General features: G+C 46.3%; 1 protein-coding gene and 1 long non-coding RNA gene across 2 annotated transcripts in view; one reads left to right on the top strand and one right to left on the bottom strand.

Moving 5' to 3' along the window:
* The window catches only part of JAZF1 (JAZF zinc finger 1), a 327,157-nt gene that overhangs the window by 31,265 nt on the left and 268,923 nt on the right, over positions 1–26,969 (bottom strand). The window contains exon 3 of the mRNA XM_066354177.1: positions 8,726–8,922. Within this exon, the coding sequence (XP_066210274.1) occupies positions 8,726–8,922 (197 nt within the window). The remainder of the gene's footprint in view (positions 1–8,725; positions 8,923–26,969) is intronic.
* On the top strand, positions 8,851–11,835 carry LOC136384105 (uncharacterized). The gene is made up of 3 exons (XR_010747526.1): positions 8,851–8,940; positions 11,241–11,322; positions 11,689–11,835. It is a non-coding gene; the product is annotated as an uncharacterized lncRNA (long non-coding RNA).

Raw genomic sequence — 26,969 nt, 5'->3', positions numbered from 1 at the left:
AAACTAAAAGTTCCCCCAGTCCCAGGCTGCAGAGACCTCTCAGCTGGTGAACAATGGCAGGCACTACCTGGCTACTTTAACCAAAATTATCCTGACAAGAGGAAAAGCTGTTTTCCTGAGTTTGACTAGCTCTTGGGCTTGTAACCACCTGGAACAGGTTGGCTACCCTTTTTGCCTTGGGGGGGGGGGGGGAGATGGGGTACGCAGATAGAAAAGAGAGCACATTATGGCATTATTAGGTGTAAAATTCTGGGTGTCTCCCAATTAACTTGTTTCATGGGGGTGATTTTCTATGTATGTTTCCATACCAAAGAGAGCATGTATTGGCTTAAGTTTAAAAAATAATTAGCCCAGTGGAGTCGGAAAACTCATCTTTGATCTGATAAGATCATGCCCATGTGTGGCTGGTTTGATGAGTATATGTTAACAGTAGCGTCCAGTTTTTCAGGGACGAACTGTGTAAATCTGGTGGCACAACCAGCAGCCTTTCTGTCCCTGGCACCAGAAAGGTTCCAGCAGTCTGAATCTCCCCCGTCACATTCAATATTACCACTTCCCTTCAGGGCAGTCCCCAAGAAGTTTGAACAGAGCCTGGGACAGAAGCAGGGAGGCTCTGTACCTTGACTGTCTTTTTATCAAGAACACCCGAGTGTGGTTTAATGCAGTCCCGTCTTCCCGCCAGTCCTTCCTTTAACGCCGTGCATCTGGGGGTGCCTGGGACCATGTCATGGTTAAAACTAGACCCGCGTGGTGAAGACATTAAATGTCTGCTGCTGTGATATCCACAAAGATGAAAGGGCTTCTCTGATTTTCACATGCTGTGTTCCAGAAGGGAGGAAAGGGAAGAGAACCCACTGGACCAAAAGACACACACGTTTGGACCAGCTATGGATCTAGCAGGTGTGAAATCTCCATCACCTCGCCAGCCAAGGTGTCCCGGAGCACTGAGCGCCGGTGTATTTGTGTTTTCAGTGGAATCGGCACCCTTTCCCAGGCTCGCAACTGGCTGCCCTCTTCAGCGCTCATACTTTGGTTCTGGTACTTGCTTTCAACGGCCAATTACTGAGCAGTGTGCACTGACGAACGCTGGCATACCCGTAAGCGCTGGATCGTGGCTTAGAGAGGTTGTGTTCCTGTTCGGAAGGGGGCGTGAGCAGCACAGCTTCAAAGGTGTGCCATTTAAAATAACTTTATCTTGGGATGTTGTTTGATATTTTGTGGCCAGTGCAGAGACCCCCTGCTGGGACGACCCCCCCCCCCCCAAGGCAACACCAATCGAGGGCTATGGCCTTGCCACGCACTCCGTTTTTAGCGCCAGGTGAAATATGCCTGGAACGACCTTCGAGATTTCTTGTGGGAATTCTTAACAGTAGACTCATTATTTTTACTGAGCTTGATGAAATAATAATGGTGAAATATATATAAATGAAATTCAGGTTTATAACTAATGGCATGTAAATGGCAAAGCACAGTATTGCTAGGATGATAGGCTTCAAAAACATTTTCACCGGAAAATAAATTATTGGTCCCCTTTTCTCTGACTGCAGATAGTGAGTCTGAAGATGAGCTGCTGCGAAGCGGCTGCCCGTTACAGAAACTGGGCTCAACCCGGAACTGAGCAGCTTTGATTCTCTTTTGAAATTCTCAATATAATGAAGTGCTCTCTCTATATTTTAGGTATTGGAAGACCCAGGGGCTATGACTTTCTATCCAAAACATTTTCAGTCATTCACCACTTCTAGCTGGGACCTAAGACCAGTGGTTTGGCAACTTTCTTTCCTTTTCCTTTCTCTCCTTCTTCTTTCTTTCTCTCTTTTATCTTTCCTTTCTTTTCTTTCCTCCTCTCTCTCTCTCTCTCTCTATATATATATATATATATATATATTTATATATAACATAGATTATAAAATAATATATAAATAAATAATACGTGTTGCACTTATTTTACGAGACCCCACGGCTGTTTCCTGCATGTTCCTAAGCTAAGAAAGCTGAGACCTAAGGATCCCGTTTACTGTCTTTCTTCAATGGAGAGGAAATTCCAGAGATTTTCCTACTCTAACTACTGCATTTATTTACTTCCTTTGTTCTTCAATGATTGTTTATAGCAGAGGAAATGTATTTGCCTGGTCTGGGAATGGGTGGAAGTTGTGGACTCAGGTCCCTCATTTCTGCCTGGCTCACGAATGCCTTTATTCTACTGAGGTAAAAACTCACAGTACGACGCAGACATCTTAACTATGTAATTTGATGGGTCTGATCAGTGTACCCCTTTGTACTATAACCAAGCTCTCAGTCAAGACCTGGAGGATAGCTATTGCTCCTGGAAGTTCTCTGGTGTCCGTTCCTTCCCTACTGCTCCTCTTGAGTCAACAGCTGTCCTGGGTTCCATTGTCACAGAAGGCCTGTCCTGTCCTGCACGTTCACACGTCCTCTTCTGTGTCTGGCCTCTTTTGCTCAGCATCTTGTTTTTGAGGTCCATCTATTCTTTTTTTGTATCAGTATTTTGTTCCTTTTTATTGCTGAATACTGTTGTATGGCTAGATTCCCATTCATTTACTCATTTACCAGCGGATGGACTACTATCAGTGTGGGCTACTGTGAATAAAGCTCCCTGTCCATCCTCACACCTGCCTCAGAGCAGCTTTGAGGACACACACCTTCCTTTGGGGGGCAGACAATGTCCTTGAGGCCGCTACGAGAGGCTAGGGCATCAGATGTCACTGTTCCTCTCCCCCCAGCTGAAGAGGGCGCGACCCACCCAGGTCATCCAGCTTCCTCAAGGCTCCCAAAACCAAAGTGATGCTGGCCTGATAAATCCACCCCGGGTGTTGACCCAGGAGGAACAAAAACATGTCCACAAAAGAAGGGGCCACGGGTGAAGGCGATCTATCTCTCAGGCAGCAGAGTCAAGATTTGAATCCAGGTCCCTCTGAGGCCAAAGGTTCTCGTCACTTCACCTCCATGCTCCCCGAGTGTTGGGAGGTGCCTCAGAAAGCTCCAGACCTCCATCACACCCTTTTGTCAGCCTCTCCAGGTCTGTTACTAATTCCCTGCGCTGACATTCCCTAACGATCATGGGCTAGAAAAACGGTTTGCCCCAAGTCGCTCTTCCTCGCTGCTCTCCCCCTCTTCCTAGTCCTTTGGAGCTTACATTTGCCTTGTCCAAGATCTAGACACTTTCCGGGCCTGAACATCCCACTTATAACTGCACCAAAACATCAGAGACAGGACGACCCCGTGCATCTCTTTTCTTGCCTGACTGATCAACCACGTCGATAACCGAGTCCATCTGCTTGCAGGTCACGTTCCTGAAGGGTCGGTCTGTCCTCCATGTGTAGAACCTGCTTCTGCTAAGAGATGTAAATTCTAATCTACATGGATTAGAAAGAAGCCTTCTGCTTTTCTGTGTCCCTGATACCTGGCACAATGCCTATAATAAAATAGATGTCAATAAATTACATCAAATGAAAAGCTGCCAAATCCTATTGTGGAAAACAGCAGTGACTTGACTCCACAGTTGGGAGCCACACGAACTTAGACAAGTAATCTTTTAAATGAACCTTAATATTTTTTTCCTTTAAAGGGGGGTCACCAATAATGCTTGCCCTGTGTCCCATTCCTGTTAATACAGATCAAATGAGATGGTAAGTATACATTATAAAGAGCTACAATCAATTATTATTACTATTATTATTATGATTATCACAAATCAGCATCAATTTGACTGCTTTCTTCAGGTCAAGAGAACGCTCTGTTTGGGACGCGCTCTTAGAAGCGCTGTAGTCGTGAAGAAGTTGTGGAAATGCTCTTTTGCTGTTGCCATCCCTATACCACCAACCCTCTGCGTAGCAAGTGGAGATTAAAAATAAGCCGCCACAGAAGGAGGTGGGGGAAGGAAGCCAAATTAGCTACAGGACACTCAGGAAACCGGGCGCAGGTTTTACAAGCCAATCAGTAAAGAAGAGGGAAGAACGGTGATTAGGACAAAGTAGAACAGAAGCACAGGAGCAAACAAACCAGAGGTCCGGAAAGGGTGTGTCCGAGACCCCGAACACAGCCCAAGCCAGATAACACGGCAGCTCCTGGAAGGGGAAACATAAACCAGGGCCCTTTTTGGAAGAGGAGGATTTTAGGAATGTCTTAGGCATCCCACAGACCTTCAGCTCCTTAGGGAAGAACCCACCAGAAATACCAACACACGGCCTCAGGAATCCATAAGGAGGTCACACGGTTCAGTCAGGCTGAAATGCTCTGCTTGGCTTTTCTCATTCTCCACCATTAAATAGGATAGGATTTATCTCTCTGCAATTTTTCCTACTTTCTCTTCTTTTGGGTGTGTGTGGGGGGGAATGAGAGGTATGTTATTTTAGATCTTACCTTAGTTTATTTATTTTTTCTGAGATTTGCTGGCTTTCTGAAGGCTATTTAAGTTTATTTTGCTTTCTAAAAATAAAGGCATGGCCAGGGGGCGAGTTCACTTCATCTTCATTCAGACAGAGCTTCTTCACCGTCAAATCAAATTCTATCAGTTCTGAACGTCTGCATTGTGCAGTAATTTCCATCCTGGGGGGGAAATCTACTTCTTTTCAATGGTTTGCTATATATCAGCAACTCCCGAAAATTTTCAAACTCCTTATAATTTGAGCAATTTATTGCAAACGCCATAAAAGAATGTGAAGGGTCTACTGTAAGGCTAAACAGGAGACGCAGGAATACGGAGGGAATTAACACGATGCAGAACCTTGAATTATGCATTAAACGCAATGATCTGCGACCTCACGGTTATTATAGGTAGCCGAAACAAGAAAGGAGACAACAACAAGAAGAAAGAGTTTCATTTCCTTGGCTGCCTTTCTATGGTTTCATACTTGAATTTTTTCCCCCTGAATCAGCCAAAATATATATACAAATATTTTCCAGGAGAGACTATGCAATGCTATTATAACCAGAAATGCAGCCAACTCTCTCCACGGCTCCTCCATTAAGACATAAGCGAGCATCTGTTCAGTCCCCTCGGACTCATTTCCGAGTCTGAGTAAGTGGGCTACAGTAACCTTCCTCCAGGCGAGGTGGAAATATGTTAACCCAAGCAAGAAAACACACAGCTATGGCAACGAGGTGGGTCACATTCTAAGGCAGTGGTTTCTGAACTCTGGCTATAGGTGAGAATTATTTACCCAGGAGAACTTTTAAAAAAAACTCCCAATGCCCCAGTCCCACCCACCAACCGAGCCCAGGTAAAAGGTTCAAAATTTTTTGAGGTGATTTCCACCTTCAGCCTGATCGACAGTCACTCTTTTAAGAGAATCAGTGGCTAAATATGAGAACAGGGGGGAAAAAAATTACTTTTTAAACTAAGCTATAGGCACTCATTACCAAAACAATTTGCTGGCTAAAGGCCCTTCCTATAGGATAACCTCACTCCCCCTCACTCTGCAGAGTCAATCAAATTAATCTGAAAGAAATAGATTCAACGCTTTTTTTTTTTTTTTTAGAAGAGGGGGGTGTAGATCAGAGTTCTATGTCTTATCTCCCAGTTATATTTACTGAACAGCTGTTTTGGTTACAAAAATAATACAGGCTCATCTTAGAAAACAGGAGAAAAAAAGAACATAATATCCATCTTCCTATCTATCAGTTAACTTTCTGGAGTAAAATAATAAGATTGGGATCCTATTGCATGCATATAGAGTTTTACAAGCCTTTAACATGAAAACTCCATGTCATGACATAGGGACCTACAACTTTGTTGTGAATGGCTATGGAGCAATCCCTTGTTTGCCATGGTCATGATTTATTTATTGGTGACTGGTTTTTGAGGTAGGCTTATTCACAGATGTAGTCAGAACCGCGATCCCTCGAACTACAAACTAAGTAAGATTAATCTGGTAAACAGAGTAAAAGAATAAGAGAAGGGTGCAGCGGGAAAGTGGGGGGTGGAGGTCCTGACAGGTAGCGTCTCATTTCACCGGTATCTGGTATACAAACTCTCACCTGGTCAAAGGGAAGCCTTGAACGGGTTTGCAAACCTGAGCATTTAACCCTCAGCTTTCTGGAGTCAGCTCCAACTGACCCTTAACGAAAACCCCGATTAAACGTAACTGGCAGCAAATTCTCCCGTTCTGCCTGACCTGTGGTGGCGAAGTGGATAAAGCGTCGACCTAGAAATGCTGAGGTCGCCGGTTCAAAACCCTGGGCTTGCCTGGTTAAGGCACATATGGGAGTTGATGCTTCCAGCTCCTCCCCCCTTCTCTCTCTCTCTCTCTCTCTCTCTCTCTCTGTCTCTCCCTCTCCTCTCTAAAATGAATAAAAAAAAAATTCTCCCGTTCTGACACACTATTTGGCAGAACCGTGCCTGTGAGCGAAGGCGAACCCCAGCTTCGGTACCCCAACACAGTGCTGGCTTTGAGTTTGCAGTTGTCAGGTTAGCGAGTGGGGCAGCGAGGTGACCGAAGGTCTGCTAGTTTTTGAGAAGGGGTGACTGTGGAGAGAAAGTGTGAGTACACTGGAAAGGCCACCTTTTCCAACGGGTCAACACGGGGCCCGTTAACCTTCCTAAGCCTCTATGTCTTTAATCTGTATGTGGGAAGAACAAAACTCTCATGGGGCTGGCGCTAGGATTAAAAACAACATCACACATACACTATACCGTAAGCTTAAGTTTGTAATGTGAACTACAAACGTTAACTGCCTTTCCTTCTCAGTAATTATACTCTAAGATATAAATTGTTTTAACACTCTATTTCCGTGGAATTTAATTATGCTTATCTTTAAATTTTGTATCTTTATGACTGAAATCAGGGGTTGGAAAACCAGTCTGGCCTGTCTTTGTCAATAAAGTTTTACAGAAACTATCAGTTTTAGTGGAAGATACCACGTTCCTTCGTTCCCATAATTCTACAGCTGCACAGCCGAAACGGAGGCCCTACGGCCTGCCAAGCACGCAGTATTTAACAGCTGGTCCTAAACAGAAAGTCTACTGACCCAGGATTTTAACCATTCTAACCCTTGACTAAGTAAATACTTTTTCAAGGGTGTGTGTGTGTATGTATGTGTGTATGTATGTGTGTATGTGTGTATGTATGTGTGTGTGTGTGTATGTGTGTGTGTGTGTGTGTGTGTATATATATATATATATATATATATATATATATATATATATATATATATAAAGGAAACCAAACAAATAAGGAGAGAAAATGAAAAAAACGAGAGAGAAGACTCTCGTAGGGTTTAGAAATTCCAGAATACATCCTGGTTCCAAGAACACCCAAGGAACACCTGCAACCCCAGGAGGAAGCTGGGCTTCAGGTCAGTCTCGCCAAGACAGTCAATTGTAAAGAACATTTTGTAATGAAGTTCTCTGCAAGAGGACTTACCTCTGGACCAGGAGTACACGGTGAATATGGAACGTGGAAGAGCGGGTTCCAAAGGTAGAAAACACGGACTATTATTTACAAGCTGGCAGCAAAAGTGACTAAAATCACATTAGTCAGGCAAAATAAGCTGATCTCTCTAACTACAGGTAAAATAACATTTTAAACATTGAAAAATGCACACAATCAAAATTGCACAGGCTAGGGGGTTTAAGAAACCATTTCCCCTGCTAATTTTTGGTGTTTACATGGAACATTCTGCAGGCAGCAAATAACTTACCAATGATCTTGACAGATTGGAAATGATACCTCTTGACCACAACATAAATTAATCCCCTTGGTGGGAAATTGCTAAAATAGGCAAGGTGTCAGAAAGATTTCTTTACGTCTGAAGGAAAGGAAATGATTCCATTTCTTCCAAACATTCTTGCATGAAAAATAATAAACTCTCACTTCTAAACTGTCTTGATTTTCACGGGTTCTAAGGCACCCACACTAATCGAGGTGGTCACGGTTATCTGGTGTTGGCCATGAGTCAGTCGATATTAAGTCATGTATAAAACACACCCAGGTATAAAACTGCTCCCATAATTCATATTCTATATGAATAAATAGTCACAGAAATACTCAGACAAGAGGATCACAGGGTTACATTCTCATAGCATTCCTTGGGCTCACATCGTAAATATGACATGACGACGCTGGGAAGCAGCCCTTCACAGAATAAAGTACAAGGGAGCCACAGTGGTCCCTCTGAGGAAAGGGACACACAGCCAGCGCAAACGAACCGATCCATCCTCTGTAGAGGATGGCACAAACTCTTAAAAAAACAAACAAACACAAAAAACCCACATCTTTTTTATAATCATTATCTTAAGGAAATGATTTTAATAAGCCAACATTGGGAGCCTGGTGCCAGTCACTACCCGGCCTCAACAATAATCACCACACGGCTGTCCTGGTTCACCTCCTCCACCTGCCTGAAGCAAACCCGGGACGCCCAGTCACCTCACACACAATCAGTGGTGATGGCTGGACACGTAGCTACGAAACACCGCGGCCGCACACATATTATAGGCACTAATCCACAGATACTTCTTCAATAACAAAGAGATGAATGAACCAACAAATTCTATTCAGACTAGTAAAGGGTCAAACAGGTCTGAATCACCATCTGTCTCTGGCCCAGCACAGATCACCACACACACACACATCACACAGACACACACACACACACCACATACACATCACACAAACACACACCCTGCGCGCGCACACGCGCACACCACGCACACACACTCACTCTCCCCAGCCCCGCGCTCGCAGCGTGGGGCCAGGCCACTCACCGGTTGGAGTGCTGCTGCGGAAGGAGGACGAGGGCGTGATGGGCGGGGTCACGGGGGGAGTAAGGCTGCCGCTGCTGTGGCGCGGCGGCGTGGACACATTCCCGCGGGACACGGAGCTGGACAGGGTCAGCGAGAGCTTCGGCTGGATCTTCTTCTTGAGGGACTCCTGTTCTCGGCGGGCGGCGTCTGTCATGAATCTGGAGGGACAGCGGCAGGTAAGTAATGGGGCCACTTACCGACAACTGCCCTGAGTTTGACAGACGCTCCCACCTGCGGAAGGGACCCATTCAAAGGCCTGTCCCAGTCTCAAAACTCCCACCAGAATTCCCTAGATGACGAAGTCACCTTCTAGCTGGTTGTCTTAAGGTGCTTCAACACCAGGCGCATTCTGCCCCTCCCTAGGCAAACCCGATGGTGGGAAACACAGACTCCGTGCCCACTGCAGTGTGCCAAGTTCTAGACTGCCCCTCTCCGGCAAGGTCCTCTCTCTCAATGCATAGACTGCCCGCCTATTCTCGGAGCTCGCCAACCACTCCGAGGTGGAGAGGTCTTCCTTTATAGGTAGGTTAACATTACGGCCTCATGAAAACTCTGATTCTCTTTGTATTACTCCAGATTCTCATGTTGTTACTTGGGTTTCAAATTCTTTCTTGGCTGATTGAAGGTCTTGTCTCCCCAGCTATCTGCTGATGGGAAGGACTCAGCCCCGCTAATGGCTGCTAGCACGTTGCCATGCCCACCTCAGCAAACATTTACAGAACCACTGAATCAGTCAGCCCCAGCTGACTCCAGAAGAAGGGAGGAGAGCAGTTCAAGGAGGAAGGCTGCCACTAGGCTGTTTATGTTGTGACTTATCTTAAAGGCAAAGGTGACTTTTCCTGATACTTTTACCTTGGAAACCTCAAAGTTATTCAACACTTATCTTAGGTTAGCAATCTTCAAGTTTTGTTCTTTCTTCACTGTATAATCTAACAATTTTTTAAAAAGATTTTATTTATTTTAGAGAGGGGTAGAGAGAGAGAAAGAAGAGGAGGGAGCAGGAAGTATCAACTCCCATATGTGCCTTGACCAGGCAAGCCTGGGGTTTCGAACTGGTGACCTCATGTTCCAGGTCAACACTTTATCCACTATGCCACCACAGGTCAGGTTAAAATATGTGTGTGTGTGTGTGTGTGTGTGTGTGTGTGTGTGTGTTAATTATTTTGAGAGGGAGGGGGAGAAAGGAAGGGAGAGAGAAAGAAACATCAATTTGTCGTTCCATTTATGTATGCACCCATTGGTTGATTCTTATATGGATCTGACTGGGGATCAAACCCACAACCTTGGTGTATTGGTAAAATGCTCTAAACAATTGAGCCAGGGCCTGTATAAACTAACATTTTATAAATTCATGTAATTCAAAACAATCTATGAACTGTCTCTTACCTAAGCAGCAAATACCTTTTTATATAATTGGCAGGCAGACTTTGTCAGCTGTGTTTTTGAAAATTAAGATGGAAAGCCTAGGGAACTGTATGAAAGCATGTAGGTAACAAAACAGGCACCTGTACCCGCTGCCTACGCTAAGAACAGAACACCAAGCCCCTCAAGTCCTCTCCGTATCTGCCCTCCATCAATTCTGTTTTGACTATTTTAATACAATGCATCATAACGAATTCCACTGCACTTGAAAGATGATGTTTTACTTAGCCCATTGTACATCCTGCCTGCAAAATTCCTCAGCACGTATCTTCCTGAAACTCTGAACTTGGGGAAGCCAACAGATAGCGCCAATGCCTGGTAAAAGCAGAGAGTCGGTCACGCACCCATTGAAACAATATTACAATATTGTTACAGTGTCTTAAAATGTCTGCTTTTATACTTGGAACACAAATGGCACGTTTCTTGAATGGCATTTTGCAATACAATCTAGATAACTAAACTGGATTTTATAAGTAGAACAGGTGTAGTAAAAGCTACATGCTTTGCCTTGAACACTTAGGTTTGGTGCTACGAGATGGTGATGATTTAAAAGGAAAGAAAGTATGCAGAACAGAATTGTTTGCACCCAGTAGCTAAGTACTCGTTTCTTTTCGGATGTAAAGTTGGCTCTGCTGCTCTTTAAAGTGCTCTCCCCCGCCCTCTTCATAACCTCTACTCAAAATATGGGCTCTCAGAGAAAAGCAAGGAACTAGTGCTTTCTTTTGTTATTCTATTCCCAGGCACAGCACTGAGCCGCACAAATTGGGGTTAGCCATGTGGGCGTCCATGGGCTTCTTCCACGAAGAGCAACTGTTCTCAGGCTAGGCAGTTCACGGTAGTGTCTCAAGGTACAAACACAGACAGGCTGCAGGGCAGAACCAACGAGCAACATCTTGCATTTTGGATGAGAGCCTGGGACTTGGAGCAGGCCTGGCTGCGTACCATGTGACTGAGGGAAGGCGAGGAACCTCTCTAAACCTCAGCTTCATTCTCTGTAAAATGAGACTAATTATCGTAGGTAAAGGGTTAACACACACCTTTTCTCTTTCTGCAGGAGAACTTGATCTTTGGTTAATTCTGATAACCTGCTAGGATGGAATGTCAACTATGCTAATAGATAGGCAACACCCCTCACGGTAAGACTGCCCCCTGAATGGTAAGTCACATCTGGACTGGGAGGAAGGAGAAACCCAGACACACTGATAGCAGACGGCTACGGTGAGAATTTCAATGCCCGTCACATACGCTGTTGTCATTATAGAAAGCTTTACAATGCGGCTTTATCTATACATATCCCTTAACTAAGGCAAGTTTCTTAGGGTGCACTGCATGTTCACGCCTCATGTACAGAATGGACTGTGCAATGGCCGACCAGGCATCAGCCCAGAGAGTCCCATAAAGTGTCCAACTCTTGTCAAAGACTGAGGGCCGGAGGTGGGGCTTCTCCAGGTCTTGACTAGCTCTGGTTAGAAAGTACCAATAGCTCATACTTTTTATTGTAGAATACATACTCCCCTCCAGCACGGATGTAGAACAACTATAAACCACCATGACAACGCACACACGCAAACCTCACCGTGACCTCCATCCTGCGTTTGTGCGGCTTCGGGCGGCAACCTATTTTTGGCTTATATCTGCTTTCTAGACGTGAGAACGAGGCACCATGTTAAAAGCATTAAACGTGAAACTCATAAAGCACTCCGCCAGCCTTTTTCTCCCTCCACCCCTCTTGCTTCTCTCCTGGATTGGTGGTTATGAACTGGCAGCTACACCCATAAATCACCTCAACCTTGCCCCACCAAGAATCACGGCCGCGCAATTTATTGTCGCTGACAACACACTGGAGCGAGCATACGAATGCCTTGGGAGTGCTGGCTGAAATTCACCAGTTTCTTTCTGGGAAGGCTGTCCTGCTCTTCTTCCTCTTTCACTTGTTAACCAGGACTTTGCCTACGTATTAAACCCTGAAGTTTCAAAGCAATGTTCCATCAATACAGGTTTTTGTCACGAGGAATCCCTGGGGGAGGCAGGAGACAAGGCTGTGATTGCAGCCGAGAACTGAAGACTGGAGGACCTCGCTCGAGTCAGACTACACCACTGCCATCTTCAAGGGCACCTCACTAAGACACATCTTTGGAAGACCAGCTGTTTCCATCGTCAGGATCAGAAATGATCGCCCGGTTTCCAAGGCTGAGAGGGAGGTCAGGGAGGCTTGCGAAGCCACATCACTATGGTCTGATGACTTCTTCTCAGTGGACTTCGCTAGGAGGGGCTATCTTTTCTGAAGCCCCTGGTAATCATAGCCAACATGGGGTTTGGGAGCTGGAAGACTAGATAAGACAGACCCCCTAGTCCAGGGGTCCCCAAACTACGGCCCACGTGCCGCATGCGGCCCCCTGAGGCCATTTATCCAGCCCCCACCGCACTTCCGGAAGGGGCACCTCTTTCATTGGTGGTCAGTGAGAGGAGCATAGTTCCCATTGAAATACGGGTCAGTTTGTTGATTTAAATTTACTTGTTCTTTATTTTCAATATTGTATTTGTTCCCATTTTGTTTTTTTACTTTAAAATAGGATAAGTGCATTGTGCACAGGGATTTGTTCATAGTTTTTTTATAGTCCGGCCCTCCAATGGTCTGAGGGACAGTGAACTGGCCCCCTGTGTAAAAAGTTTGGGGACCCCTGCCCTAGTCCAAGCACCTCATTTTTCACTGGGATCTCAGGTGGAGCGACCTGTTCAAGGTCCCCTTAATGGCTAGTGGCAGAACCGGTATCAGAGAAACCCAGCCTGGGGACTGACTTAAATGCTCCTGTTCTGCCGTGTTGCCTCGGGAACGAGGGTCCTCGAGCTTTCCAGTTTGCTTCGGAGCCACGGTTTTCCAAGCTGAAGGGGGTGAGGAGGCCGAGCTTAGGGCCTGGGGAATGCAGGGCGTTGGCTGCGCCCTCTTGCCCGAACTCTTTTTTTTTTTTTTTTTTTTTTGTATTTTTCCAAAGCTGGAAACGGGGAGAGACAGTCAGACAGACTCCCGCATGCGCCCGAGCGGGATCCACCCGGCACGCCCACCAGGGGCCACGCTCTGCTTACTAGGGGGCGATGCTCTGCCCCTCCAGGGCGTCGCTCTGTTGCGACCAGAGCCACTCTAGCGCCTGGGGCAGAGGCCAAGGAGCCATCTCCAGCGCCCGGGCCATCTCTGCTCCAGTGGAGCCTCGCTGCGGGAGGGGAAGAGAGAGACAGAGAGGAAGGAGAGGGGGAGGGGTGGAGAAGCAGATGGGCGCTTCTCCTGTGTGCCCTGGCCGGGAATCGAACCTAGGACCCCTTGCACGCCAGGCTGATGCTCTACCACTGAGCCAACCGGCCAGGGCCTTGCCTGAACGCTTCATGCTCTGCACTGGTGTCCTGCAGTGGGCTCGTGCCCACTTGTGAGAGCTGAACCTTACATTCCCAGGGATTTCTGTGAGCCCGTTATTCAAAATTAAAGCCATTTATTTAATTCAACACACCCATTATTAAAAATTAAATGAGATGAACTTGTAATTAAAATAAGTATATTAAAAACAAAGATACGAATACTCAGCTTATTGGTTCTTAATTATTTTATGCCACTTTAGTTGCTATTAGCTATGTTATCGAGGTTATTTCCATGATTATCATCTCCGTTTGGTAGAATTACTACCTAATGACGTGCTACTGCCCCTCTCATGCCACCTCTGAGCAATGAGGTCACGTTGGGAGCTTGACGTTGGCCAGTGGTGGGAGTAGGGCACCATGGTAATTGGCAAGTATTACAAATCAGGGCTTTTTATCTCTCCAAGAGTCAGTTTAAAAACATTTACCGGTGAGTGTGCTTTGTAGTTATTTTTTTAATGAGCAAAAACAGCATTTGAACCAGGCTCCTTGCCTACTCACTAAAGGAGCTAACTGGGAAAGGAATAAAGAACGGATAAGAAAAGCATCTTTTCTTTTTAAAAAATATAAAAATGATACATCTTAGACTCACCATTCAACTCATAGCGGAAGACAAGTGCTAGAAGTTTTGACACTTCCTGGTTTCCAGGGACAACGGCGGTGATTTTTCAGGGTGTCTTCCTGCTAGCACTGATTCTCCACAGAGAGAGAAAACTGACTCTTAGGGGAGAAAAACCCGTCAGCCGAGGGCTCCCTCACTGCTGCTGAGAGCCGGGAAACCTGTGGTCAGGAGGTCCGTGTTTTCATTTCGAAACTGAGACCGCTGTAAGATTAATTTGAACTTGCCTACAAATCAGAAATGCCCAAGTTACTTTAATTTAATAAGGTCATTTGTAGTAATATTTGTTATTGCTTGGGGAAGTACATATTCCTTAAGTAAATTTTCAAGGCCCCATTATAAATCTCTGAAATCCTTCGACCACAATGTTCATCCAGTCTGACATGTGAAACATGGAAACATGAACATAACACCACAGGGGGAAATGTCAAACTGCCGGTCCAGGGGGACCGCTTTCAACCACAAACTCAGGAAATTGACAGAATTCACTGAAACCTGGGCAGAGACGGCCCGGCCACCTCGCTCTCTGCGGCCAACTCCCTGAGCTGGAGTGTCCTGCTGGGGAAGCCACTTGGCTTTCCCTGGCCCCGGAGGACATAATGATGGAAGTGACCACTCGAAACTGGAGTCTCGCTTGCAAAAACTTGAAAAGAATCCAAGCTCGGAGATGCCTGGTGTGGTTTGGTTGTTATTATAAGGCCCTGGAGAGGGCGTGTGGCCCGGAGGCCCGAGTTGTGTGACAGGACAGCGTTCTGGGAGGAATAGGCGGGTGGCCCCCGGAGGTCCCAGCACTCTCCTCTTGGGCCCTGGCTTTTCTCCTTGTTAAAATCGAGACGTTTCAGGTTTACGGAAATACGGACTATATCGCCCCTGCGTTCCTTCCTGCCTCCGGCTGTCAAGGATTCTAGTAACGGTACCATGCAGTGTCTTCCAGACTTTTGCTGACCTCCCCCCCATGCAATGGTATTATAAATGATACATATCGTACCTATGTATCATTAAGTCTGCAATCAGCAGTTTTTGACATCTCCAAAGCTCTAAAACGGAAAAGTTTTTTTGGTTTTTTTTGTAAGTTTGGCAGTAAAACTTATTGGGAGACAAAGCCTGATGTGAACTACTGAAAAGCCACCTTCAACTTTACATATTGGAGTTAGTGTAAATATTTATATGCTTCACAAATACTAACAATGTGTTTGATTACAAAGGATGGCTTCCGACCCTGTAGGGAGTGTTAGGTAATATGAAGTATTTGTACCCTATTACCTTTCTGAAATCAGAAACATTATGAATTATGAAACGTACCTGGACATCAAGATAGAAACATTTTATTTTTTACGTGAACGCCTAAAACAAAAATTTCATGAGACAATCCTTACATGTGATATGAGCTGATATTTTTCTATTCTGTTTCATTTTAACAAACTCTCCTGGTCCTGACCACCACACTGACTTCTAGAACTAATAATAGGTCATGGCCTACTGATTAGAAAATACGAGAGCAGCAGTTAAGACAGTGGGCTTTAGAGGCAAACTCTTTAAATTCTAATCTGTGCTCTGTGCTCTCCAGCTGTGTGACCTTGGGCAAGTTACTTAACCTCTCTGTGCCCCAGCTGTCTCACTTGTAGATGCTGACAATAACAGGACCTACTGACAGAGCAGTTGTGAAGATTAAGTGAAGTGATATATGTCCAGCACTTAGAACAGGGCCTGACACTATGCTTGACAAATGTCAGGTGCCTGGTCCATATCGGATATGAACAACACTTGTTCTGGAAACCCTAACTCACAAATTTTTCATCTCTGACACATACGTCAGCAATCTGGTACCTTCTGAGCTGAATCACTAGGTAACCAGGTAAGTACTGGCATCATGAATTGAGTTCAGCCGATTCTGAAAGCAAATCTTTCCTGGTTCTGTACGTGTTTATTACTACCAATGTTAATTGTAGGCAAATTCAAGAAGGCAGCTATAGTAGCTGGAATTCAAACAGAAGTTTCCTACACCTTAGGGACTACATGCTGGGGGCATCTATAAACTACGCACCTCCTTTTCTTCACTTCCCTGCCTTGATTCTTGAGAAAACCCAAACTGTGGAAGGGCTTTCCAGCAGGACAGGCAACAGAAGGTGGTCCACGGAGCCAGCTGACAACAGGATGTCTCTCTCGGCAGTGTAGCCCGCCCCCGACTTGGGGGACTCGAAGGCTGCACGAGGTTCTGACGCGGTTAGAACCACAACCAGCCCCTCTCTACAAAGCTTCGTTCCAAGTTTAAAAGCTTTGTTCTGCTTTTTCAGTGGCCCTTTGGGCATTGCCATTTTCCAGTGAAAACAAGTTTGCGAAACCCAGAGAGCCTTTGAGGGAGGCTGCCGGGAGCTGGCAGGGAGATGGTGGGGCTCCCAGCGCTCCCAGACCTGGTCACGCGTCGCCCCAGAAGTGAGACAGCCGACGTGACGAGGACACGATGTGTTTTTCCAGCAGAGAGTCCAGCCTGTGCACTACGGATTTTTCTCTCCTCTGACGACTACAGTGTGCAACCCAGGACGAGCGTGGACAGGACGCCAGGGAGGAGGCAGAGCGGTTCGCAGGACCTAGAACCCAGGCCGTGGGAAGTGGCCGTGGGAACGGAGGGTACGTAGCCCGCCTGCGATCCTGTGTGGCCCACATGTCAGGGGATCTGGCCGCTCCGTCTCCAAGTAATGATGGCTTTCAGGACGCACATCTGCTAATAAATTCACGGGGTGGGTCTTCTCGTTTTAGCAGCAACTTAAAGCCACAGTGAAGTCGGAGGGGGTGTTTGGTTAAAACAGCTGGCCAGGGAAACATGACCCGCCAGCAGGGAAGGGGGAGCCATGTCTGTGCCCCTCTGTTAACAACGGGTCCTTCCCTGGTTATCTGGGAACTTTGTTTTTTTCCAGGAGACAAAAGAAAACGTGGACTCCCAAATACCGCTGATTTCAGAAAGTGTCTCCTATCGTTCGAAAAATCATTGGCTTCGTTTCTCTGCCCAGAGCTATTTTTGACTTCACGATCTGAGGCCTATGGGGTGGGTTTTGAGGCTCCATAAAAACTTTTGCAGTGTCACCAAAATGCTGAGCCTCCTTTAACATGTCTCTATTAAAAATTTTAATGCTAAATAATAAAAGTAAAAGCGAGGAAAAAAACCCACACATACCATCTGATCGGGTCAGTTTGGCACTTAGCTTGGGAGGGTTGTGTATGTGATTTTCGTCTGATATTCACATGGTCTGTGGGCACAATTTGTGAAGTACCCAGAGAGAGAATCAAATTCTGTGTTTGGGTACCACACCCAGACCAACAGATTTCTTGCATTAAGCGAGACATGTTTTTTTCCTTTTATGTTTTCCTTACTGAGTTTCTATCAGACACATACAGAAGCAGATAATTCCTGGACTTTGAAGAGTTCTGGTCTAATCTGTACATAATAAGCTAACAGGAGGGCAAGCCAATTTCATATCAAATCTTGTAGCTAATGTTGCTTATAAATGCTCACTTTATTTTGGGGGACAAGGAGATGAGACAAGCGAAGGGAGTAAGGAAAAAAGGTAACAAGAAGAGGAGAGCTTTGTCTTTACTCATTTTCTTTCTTTTTCTTTAGGGGAACTCCAGTTCATTTACATTCCTTATGGTTTATTATAGCTTGCATATTCTAAAACTCTTAAAAAATACTTCTTTAATGACACTGAATTGTCCATTTTTATTGCCACGTGGTATACTTTATCTAACTACTACTGCCCATTCTAGTCTTTCATTCAAAAGAAATCCATTTTAACATAAAACATAGAAAAGACATACCAATCTTGGAATAAAATAATCCTTTCTTGAGAAAGACTGTACTTTATTCTGAGGTTATGATAATAATAAAACATAGGTAACATCTTACTTAAATTGTTTTTGAGATGCAGAGGAGCTACAATATAGAAGTTGATCATTATTTTGTAATCACGTCTGTACGTCATAAAATACATAAAATACTGTTTATACCAACATATTGCTTATAATTATTCTCTAGATACAAGTTATTAAAAAATACCCAACTTTATTTTCTGTCATTGCCATAGCTAAAAATTGAGTGGCAAGGAATGTTGACCAACATGAAACTATTAAGTTTAGGAGGAATCATTTGCCATATTCTGGGCAAACTGAAAGATGTCAAAATACAAGAGCACCCCATTCCAGTAGCTTCTCCTTTCCAGGACCTGGGAGAAAGAGGGGAGGAGCCCAGTGTCTCAGTAAAGGAAGGACACACAGGGGCGGGATACGGGGTACGGGGTGCTCCCTGGCCCCTCACACCCCACAGGCAACGTGTGGACTGCAGACCAGTGGAAACGTCCTCATGAACAGCACCATTCAAAGACTAGTCGCTGTTTTGTGAATAGTACTTTGGAATGACTTTTTTTTTTTTTAAACCAATAATCTCTTTTCCAGAATTTTAGCACTCTAATGAAACTCATGCATGGAAGCCGAATAGCTGTAATAAGGAACAAAAATCCCGTTCCCGAACACCGTGACTTCGTCCGCTCCCAGCAGAGGCTGGGCATTTTCTCACAACAAGGAACGACACAGTTAATTCTACCTTTATGAAAGCGCTGGTTCACATTCCAGCGGCCGCTATTTTAAGCCGCAGGTCAGCATAAATTATCAGTGAAGCAATTAATTTTGACTGACTTCAGCCTGGCTGGAGTAAAAACCATGGTCTTTTTTCCTGGCCAATGCCAAGAAGAAAAACCACTTCTGAAAACTATGCCCATGAATCTCGGGGTCGGGACCAACGGGAATATCCCTCTCTTGGCAGCGCTCTGCGTCCTTTCCATCCCTCGTCCCCTTCCACCTAATTAGGAATAACTTCGGCCGTTCCGTACACATGGTTCTCATTGCTAATTTGACATCCGTGTAAAAACCAATGAAGAAAACAAAGAAGTTGTATTTTATGAGGTTTTGTGGTACAAACCTACAAATAGCTTTTGAGTTTTCTCGTTTTCCCTCCTCTGGAAGTAAATTAAATGAGTTATTTGAGGTTTCCATGTAAACTGCTAATGAGATGATGCTTAACTCTCCCCATAGGCTAAAAGAAGTTGAAAAACTAAAGAAAAAAAAAATTAGATTTAGAGTCTCAGGAGTTTTTGTGCCCGTATCATTAATGGCTGTGAACACAGTCTGAGGGTTGGAAATCCTGGCTCCAGAGACAAACTCCTCATCTGACTTACTAGGTATTCCAGCTTGGGCAAATTATTTACCCTGTTTAGTCTTGGGATTCTCATTTACAAAACAGAAGTAACCCTAACACCTGCCTCCATGGGGGTGATTGTCAAGATCTTACAAGATAAACACACGAAAAACAGTTGGCTCAATGTAATATCCCCGTATATGTCAGGAGGCCACTCAGAGTCTTGGTATTTCCATTGGTATTGGCCCTATGCTCCTGGCCCTACCCCCAAGGAATGTTAAAAACGCAACAGCCGTCGGATTGGGTAATTCCTACATACGATGTTATTTGTGGGTGAAATTTATGTTAGTCCACAGACGGACTTCAACAGATGTGTAAGTCTGTGATCAGAAGTCCATTTCCAAAGATAAGAACTTCTCTGATGCTGCCCAGACTTTCTTCTTAGGTGAACTCTTCTGACCAGGGAAGCTGGGTGGCAGTCAACATTTACCAAGGACAAGTGACTCCAGGTGAATCTAGCACTGGAGGATGAGGCACACAGGAAGATGCTGGTGAATGGGAGAGGACACAACGTCAGAGACGTCACACGGACAGGATCTGTTTCTATGCCAGGGAGGGCACGTACAGTGCCTCTCGTATGCTTGTAATCCATCCGCACTGCTCACGAGAGCCGCCACAGATCAGGCACCGCCCACCTGGCTGTGCTGTTTACCGACTCAGCCTTAAAATCTTCCTCAGCACCATGTCCCGCAATGCCACTTTCCACTGATTAAGGGGATACATAAGCTAAAAGTTGTCATCCCTGACTTACACATGCCTTCCCCACCCCTGGCCAAACCACTGCTATTTCTACCAATATCCCAGGCTAGGCATTTCCTAACTTAACTGGTCCTAACAGCTTGTCCACTTTCAGAGAATCAGGGAGCAGAGATGGCAGACAATAAACATGGCACCGAAGAGAAAGCTACGTCCAAGACGAGGGCAGTCCCCACTGAACATACTCAGATAACTGCATGTATTCATACATACAAGGCCAACTCCACGTTCAAATTTATCTGTGTATGTGAGTCACTTGTCCACAGAGCAGCAATCCCTAAGTTTGCATTGTTTAGGAACAAAGAGGCATGAACAGCCTTTATCCTTACATGAATTCATCCATTGAGGCAGAGAAACTCTTTTGGGGGCAAAGTCAGTTCTACACTTGAGCTGTCCCTTCACAGAATAGATGTCTGTAGGTATCACAAGCTTACAGCCTTCAAGATTCTTGGGCCTTAGCGTCGGCCTAGCGTGCAGAGGACCCGGGTTCGATTCCCGGCCAGGGCACACAGGAGAAGCGCCCATTTACTTCTCCACCCCTCCGCTGCGCCTTCCTCTCTGTCTCTCTCTTCCCCTCCCGCAGCCGAGGCTCCATTGGAGCAAAGATGGCCCGCGCGCTGGGGATGGCTCCTTGGCCTCTGCCCCAGGCGCTAGAGTGGCTCTGGTCGCAACATGGCGACACCCAGGATGGGCAGAGCATTGCCCCCTGGTGGGCAGAGCGTCGCCCCTGGTGGGCGTGCCGGGTGGATCCCGGTTGGGCGCATGCGGGAGTCTGTCTGACTGTCTCTCCCTGTTTCCAGCTTCAGAAAAATGCAAAAAAAAAAAAAAAAAAAGATTCTTGGGCCTTGGAAACTTTTTTTTTCCTGAAGTGATTTTCTTCCCTTTTGTTGCAAAAATTCAGTTAAGCCGCTTCTGGACAAAAGGGTTAGGTGTTCGTTGTTTCCCAGGAGGCCAGCGCCTGAGAAAGGTGTCCAGGGATCTGGCACACATGTGCGAGGATTGAAGAATCACTTAAAAAAAACAACCACAGAGGGATGCGAACCTTCACAGCTACTCTTCCGCTGGAGTTTGTGAATTCTTCTACAGCTACTCAGAAAACTGCAAACTGTGCATAAGTGCTAGAGAGGATGAGAGGGCTGACAAGGTGATCCTTTAAATTTTGTATCATTTCAAAAACGCACAAAACGAGAGAGATCAGCAGTATGTTGGGACCTGCCACGTTATCAACCTTTTGCAACTTTCTCTCCTCTCCCTCTTTTAGGGGAATGGTCAAATGCATTTCTCATCCTGTGTTCACACGATCACTTGAAAAATACATAGGGATAAAAATATGGAGGAAGAGCCCTGGCCGGTTGGCTCAGCGGTAGAGCGTCGGCCTAGCGTGCGGAGGACCCGGGTTCGATTCCCGGCCAGGGCACACAGGAGAAGCGCCCATTTGCTTCTCCACCCCTCCGCCGCGCTTTCCTCTCTGTCTCTCTCTTCCCCTCCCGCAGCCAAGGCTCCATTGGAGCAAAGATGGCCCAGGCGCTGGGGATGGCTCTGTGGCCTCTGCCTCAGGCGCTAGAGTGGCTCTGGTCGCAACATGGCGACGCCCAGGATGGGCAGAGCATCGCCCCCTGGTGGGCAGAGCGTTGCCCCTGGTGGGCGTGCCGGGTGGATCCCGGTCGGGCGCATGCGGGAGTCTGTCTGACTGTCTCTCCCTGTTTCCAGCTTCAGAAAAATGAAAAAAAAAAAAAAAAAAAAAAAAAAAAAAAAATATGGAGGAAGAAAAGGGAAAAATTTTTCAACATAATCCCTGGGAAATACCTAATAAAGATTCAAAATTGACTGATCTGGTTCATAGCATAATGATAGAGTCAGTCTCTCTCTCTTTCTCTCTCTCTCTCTCTCTACACACACACACACACCCCTTAAAATTTTTGAGTGCTGTCAATCAGAATATCTAGTATTAAATGGCCTTAACTCGGAAGGTCTGAGCCAGCAATTCCCAAATCTTTCAGCTACGGGGGCCGTTATAATGTTGAATGGTGCACTGCTTTGAATATTATACTGGTACTTCCAGTCTCCTTTAATTAGGGGAGGAAAAAGAATAACACAGAACTGTTATTCAATATAGCGCTGAAATGAATTGTATTTTACAAGATCCCTTCGATCCGATTCCCCCGCAAGTTCCACCCCAAACCGAGAATTTACAGGTTATTCAGGGGGAAAAAAATTTCAGGGTTTGTGTATGTGTGTGTGTTTAAAATTTTGAAGAATGTCACTGTACTTAACTGCTAATGAAGTGTTTCTTGGAGGGGCTTCCAGCCCTTCTGCTGATTTACAATGGGCAGCCTTCATCTGTATGCCAAAGGCATGCACTAATCCTTAGCATCAGCTGGTTCCCAGAAATACACGTGCCCCCACAATTCTGTTTATCCTGCTGGTTTATTTCGCAAAGCTTTTCTTCACAGAGAGAGCAGGCCCCCCATTTCAGTCTAGCCAGCCTGATTATACCAAATCCCTAATTAGTGTAATTAAAGCTTTAATGGATTGCAGCCAGGATATAAACCATGCAAACCCCCTTTAAACTCTGTGCTTGATGAGTGTGCAGCATTGGTCCACGCCAGAGGGCTTCCTGTCGAGGGCTGAAGGCCCTGGACACCTCTGCACCCCAATCCCAGGCCATTTCCAATGCACACGAAGCCTCATCAGGTTCACGCATGCACACCACGCCCCCCCTCCCCCCAGTATCTACTGAGAAGCAGGCCCAACACCTCTCAATGCTCTTACGGATGCTAGCCTCCTGGGGACTTTTCTCCCGTCATTATGCCCTGGGAAACAAGGCTAATGCCCTAAAATAATTCCAAGCAACCTAGGAGCACCTTGTTAGATCCTGCAGAGCACTCTTGTATTGGCCCTCCTGCCGAGAGAAGTGCTCAGTGCTTTTCCATTAACCAAACCCCAAATGTCGGCAGCCTAAACCCACAGTATTTTTAGGTGTTCTCTGTAACGTGCAAACGGACCCATTCTTAAAATGGCTCTGGTGAATGTTCACTTTATCTAAGCTTCAGATGGAGAGCTGGATGTCAATATTAGAAAAGAGATAAGGGGAAAGGATTGATAATTCTTTTTAAAGAGACTTTTCAGTTACGTTCTATTCTAGCTGTTTTGTAACTACTACTAACTGAATCCTCATAACAACCTTGTCAGGGTTGTTATTAGTCCCATTTTACAAATGACAAAATTGAGTCTCAGAGACATTAATTTTGGGTAGTTTGCCCAAGAACCCATAGCCTAAAAAAAAAGGAAAAGAAAAAAAAAAAAGGTGATACAAGCACAAATACTAAAGATCTGTGATATCCGATCTAACAGTCATTAGCTGTGTGGGACTTGGAGCACTTGAGCTGTGGCTAGCGGACTGAGGAACTGAGCTTCTAATTTTATTTCATTTTGATTAAAGAGCCACAAGTGGCTAGTGGCTATCATATTGGACAGTGCAGAAACCGAAGATTTCCATGACCACAGAAAGTTCTATTGGCCAGCGCTGTTACAGCTGAGAAAGTTCAGTGACACTGGGTTTACCGAGTCTGAAAGAGTGCGGGGGACATTCAAAGGGTGTAAACAAACAGGTTGGTCAAATGTAGTGGTTAGGAGTCATCCTAGGAGGCACCGAGGGAGAACAGGAGAGAGGACAGGACGAGACAGGAGGGACAGAGGTTGAGCAGAGATACCTGGGGGAAATGCTTACGTTTCGGACAGCAGGAGGAACAGAGTTCTTAAGTTTCTAGTTCTTTTTTCAGGCTCATTTATTTTTCTTTAGTATTTTTAGGTGAGCATTTGGGTAACACATATATTACTTCAGACTGAACATTTGCCCTTTGTAATGAAAAAGTACATTAATGTATTCATTCGACTGGTGCCAAGACGTCCTCCATTTGAGAAAGGCATGGTGTTCACGTCTAGAGCCGGGTTCTCTACGCGCAGAAAAACGTTAGCACGGGACGCAGCGTCACGTGGCTTTGATGCAATGTGCAGGAAGCGGTTCCAATTCCAGTTCAAACGGTCCGCAACCCCCCTTAATAACGAGAGCCCAACAAGTTGCGGAAATGAAAGCTCTGTGCAGGTCCCAGCTGTGAAGCGTCCTTTATGATGATGTTTCACTCTAACCTCCCTTGCAGTTGCCTAGGGGCGGGGGTTCTTTCTAAAGCTATCTGATCCTGCATTTTTTCCTGTAACCAAAGTCACCCAGAGAAAATGTCTAATCCTCTTCCTTATTGAGAGTGAAAAGTCTGCTCACCGCGCCTTTGCAGTGAGGAACTTAGGAAGAGCTGAGACCCAACGGCTTTCCCTCAGAGCGGGTGAGAGCAGTCTTGGGCCGGTTTACCCAATTCTGGGGGAGGGGGAGGGTGAGGAAGAGAGCAGCAAGGCGTAAATGAACCTGCAACGACGAAGGGTCAAGTTCAAACAAAAACCTTGAGATTGGGCATTCTGAAAAACCCATTTCTAATTTTTTTTTCCTATAGAGTTTACATGGGGCTTCGGTGACACCGTGCAAATGGACCTAAGATGTACAAGGCATCATTTCTGAGAGGAACTCTGGGAATTAAAATGCATAAAGCACGCAAATGACGCCGTGTTCCTATTACAACTGGGAAGGACGGAAAGGTGACAGGAAGCTCCCAGGCTCGTCTTCCAACCTGCCCACAGGTGCCGGAAGTGTCCTCTGCCCTGCATTCGCCTCCTTTAGGTAATTAACCACCCTTTCCCGGGGTCTGCATCAGGCCCTGGCAGAACAGGCAAACAGGCGGAACTTGAGAGGAGACATTGTATCTTTCAGGATACCGGGGAGCCATTAGTGGGTGATTCACTGACTGGAGCCCCAATGCCTTTGAAAGAGGTAATTCACCCCCTGAGAATATGCTTCAGCAGGCCCAATGGGACCAAAGGGAGGTCATTAACGAACAGCTTATATGATTTTCTTCCTTTTAAGCAAATGGACTTTTTCTGACCTTCTCATTTTAAAATTTCTACCACCACAATGCAATACAGTGTTAAGAAAAAGAAAGAAAAAGAGAGGAAAGCCAGAAGGCAGCCATAGCTTTTGGACACGTAGGACAGGTAAGGAGTTTCTTTCTTTTTTAAATTGTTTTTAGAGATAGGGAGGGAGAAGGGGAGAGGGAGGAGGAGAGAAGGGGAGAGGGAGGAGGAGAGAAGGGGAGAGGGAGGATTAGAAAGGGGGGAGGAGAAGAGAGGGAGAGGGGAGGAGGAGAGGGGGGAGGAGAGGGGGGAGGAGAGGGGGAGGGGGGAGGAGAGGGGGAGGGAGAGAGGAGTAGAGGGGGAAGGAGGGAGGGGGGAGAGAGAAAGAGGAGGAGAGGGAGGGAGGGAAGATGGGGGATGGAGAAACATCAATTTGTTGTTCCACTTAGTTGTGCATTCATTGGTTGCTTCTTGTATGTGCCCTAACAGAAGATCAAACCCACAGCCTTGGCATATCAGGATGATGCTCTAACGAAGTAAACTACCTGGCCAGCGCCAAGAATTGCTTTTTCTAAGGCCTGACTTCTCTTGCTCTCACAGACAGAGCTGGGAGGGCCAGGCCTGGGCAGCCTCTTTGGGGCACTGAGGATGATGGGCGGTTAGCACACTTTCTGCGCTGATGATGGAAATGATGTGCTCTCTTACAGGCTGGGTCAGAGAGCTGGCTTAAACCTTTCCTTCTCCTCCATCTTCTACCTGATGGAAATTTCCAGAAGGAATTTCAGCCCCTCTGTGGGAGCCCTTTCAGCCACCTCATCCCTCTTCTATGCAAACAAAGAGATGTTCCCGGGCCATTACCCTGGCCAGCCCTCCTCTCACTACCATGGAAGCTGAGTCCTCTCACTCCCTCTCAGCAAGGCTGACTCTCAGCAGGGCGAGTGGTGAGGAGAAACCAAGGTGAGCACTGCAGACCCGAGTCAGCTCTAAGTGTGCTAACTCCCTGCTTGTGATCAAATCTTCCATCTCGTGGGCTTGTTTTCTTTATCTGAAAAGGTAGCGGTTTCATTTACTCATTTATTTATTTTCACCAGTTCTGGAAGAATGAAAGGTGGCTTTCCAGGATGCATGCAGTGCAAAAAAACAGTGACTACTACTATAGAAAGGGCAGAAGAAATAAGGCAAATGAAGGCGGCGGGGGTCGGGGGTTGTGTGTGGCAGTGGCAGGAGCACAGCGTGGAGGCGGAAGCGGGGCCAGGACGCACGGGGTGAGGACACCCTGCTGCAGAGCTGCGACGTGGGCTGGATGTACTGACCAGCCCTGTACACTGGAAACATCTGAATGGCTGCGGGGAACTGGTCCCAACTCAGCAGCCATGGCGCGGAGGGCTGTGTGCGCTGATTCCACCGAACACGCCTCCATGGAGGCGAGCGGGCTGAGGGGGACCCAGAGAGCAGTAAGGCAGGGTCCCTGCTCTCGGTGCTGGCCAGCAGCCCACCCAGGCAGTCCGGGCGAGGGCACAAATGGCTCCTCCATAGGGGAACGCAGGGAGCACTGGCCGAGTGGTGGGGCCCGGGGCTTGGACAGTGAGGCCCTCGGCTCCTGCTGTTTCTGTCTGTGTGGTTCTGTGTGCGCCTCCTTCCAGCCCCCGGTTCTGACTCCCCCGCCTGTTCAAGAATGACCGCCAGGAGCACGGCCTCGCGTCCCTTACTAAAAATGGAAAATCCTGCTTACCAGCCAGGACCGGAGGGGCACGCGGCCAACACGAACCCTTCCGTTCTCGCGTCCAGACGCACTGCTT

Source organism: Saccopteryx leptura, chromosome 12, assembly GCF_036850995.1.
Source record: "Saccopteryx leptura isolate mSacLep1 chromosome 12, mSacLep1_pri_phased_curated, whole genome shotgun sequence".
Taxonomy (NCBI): Eukaryota; Metazoa; Chordata; class Mammalia; order Chiroptera; family Emballonuridae; genus Saccopteryx; species Saccopteryx leptura.
The sequence above is the reverse complement of the archived record's forward strand: the minus strand, read 5'-3'. Positions and strand labels throughout refer to the sequence as shown.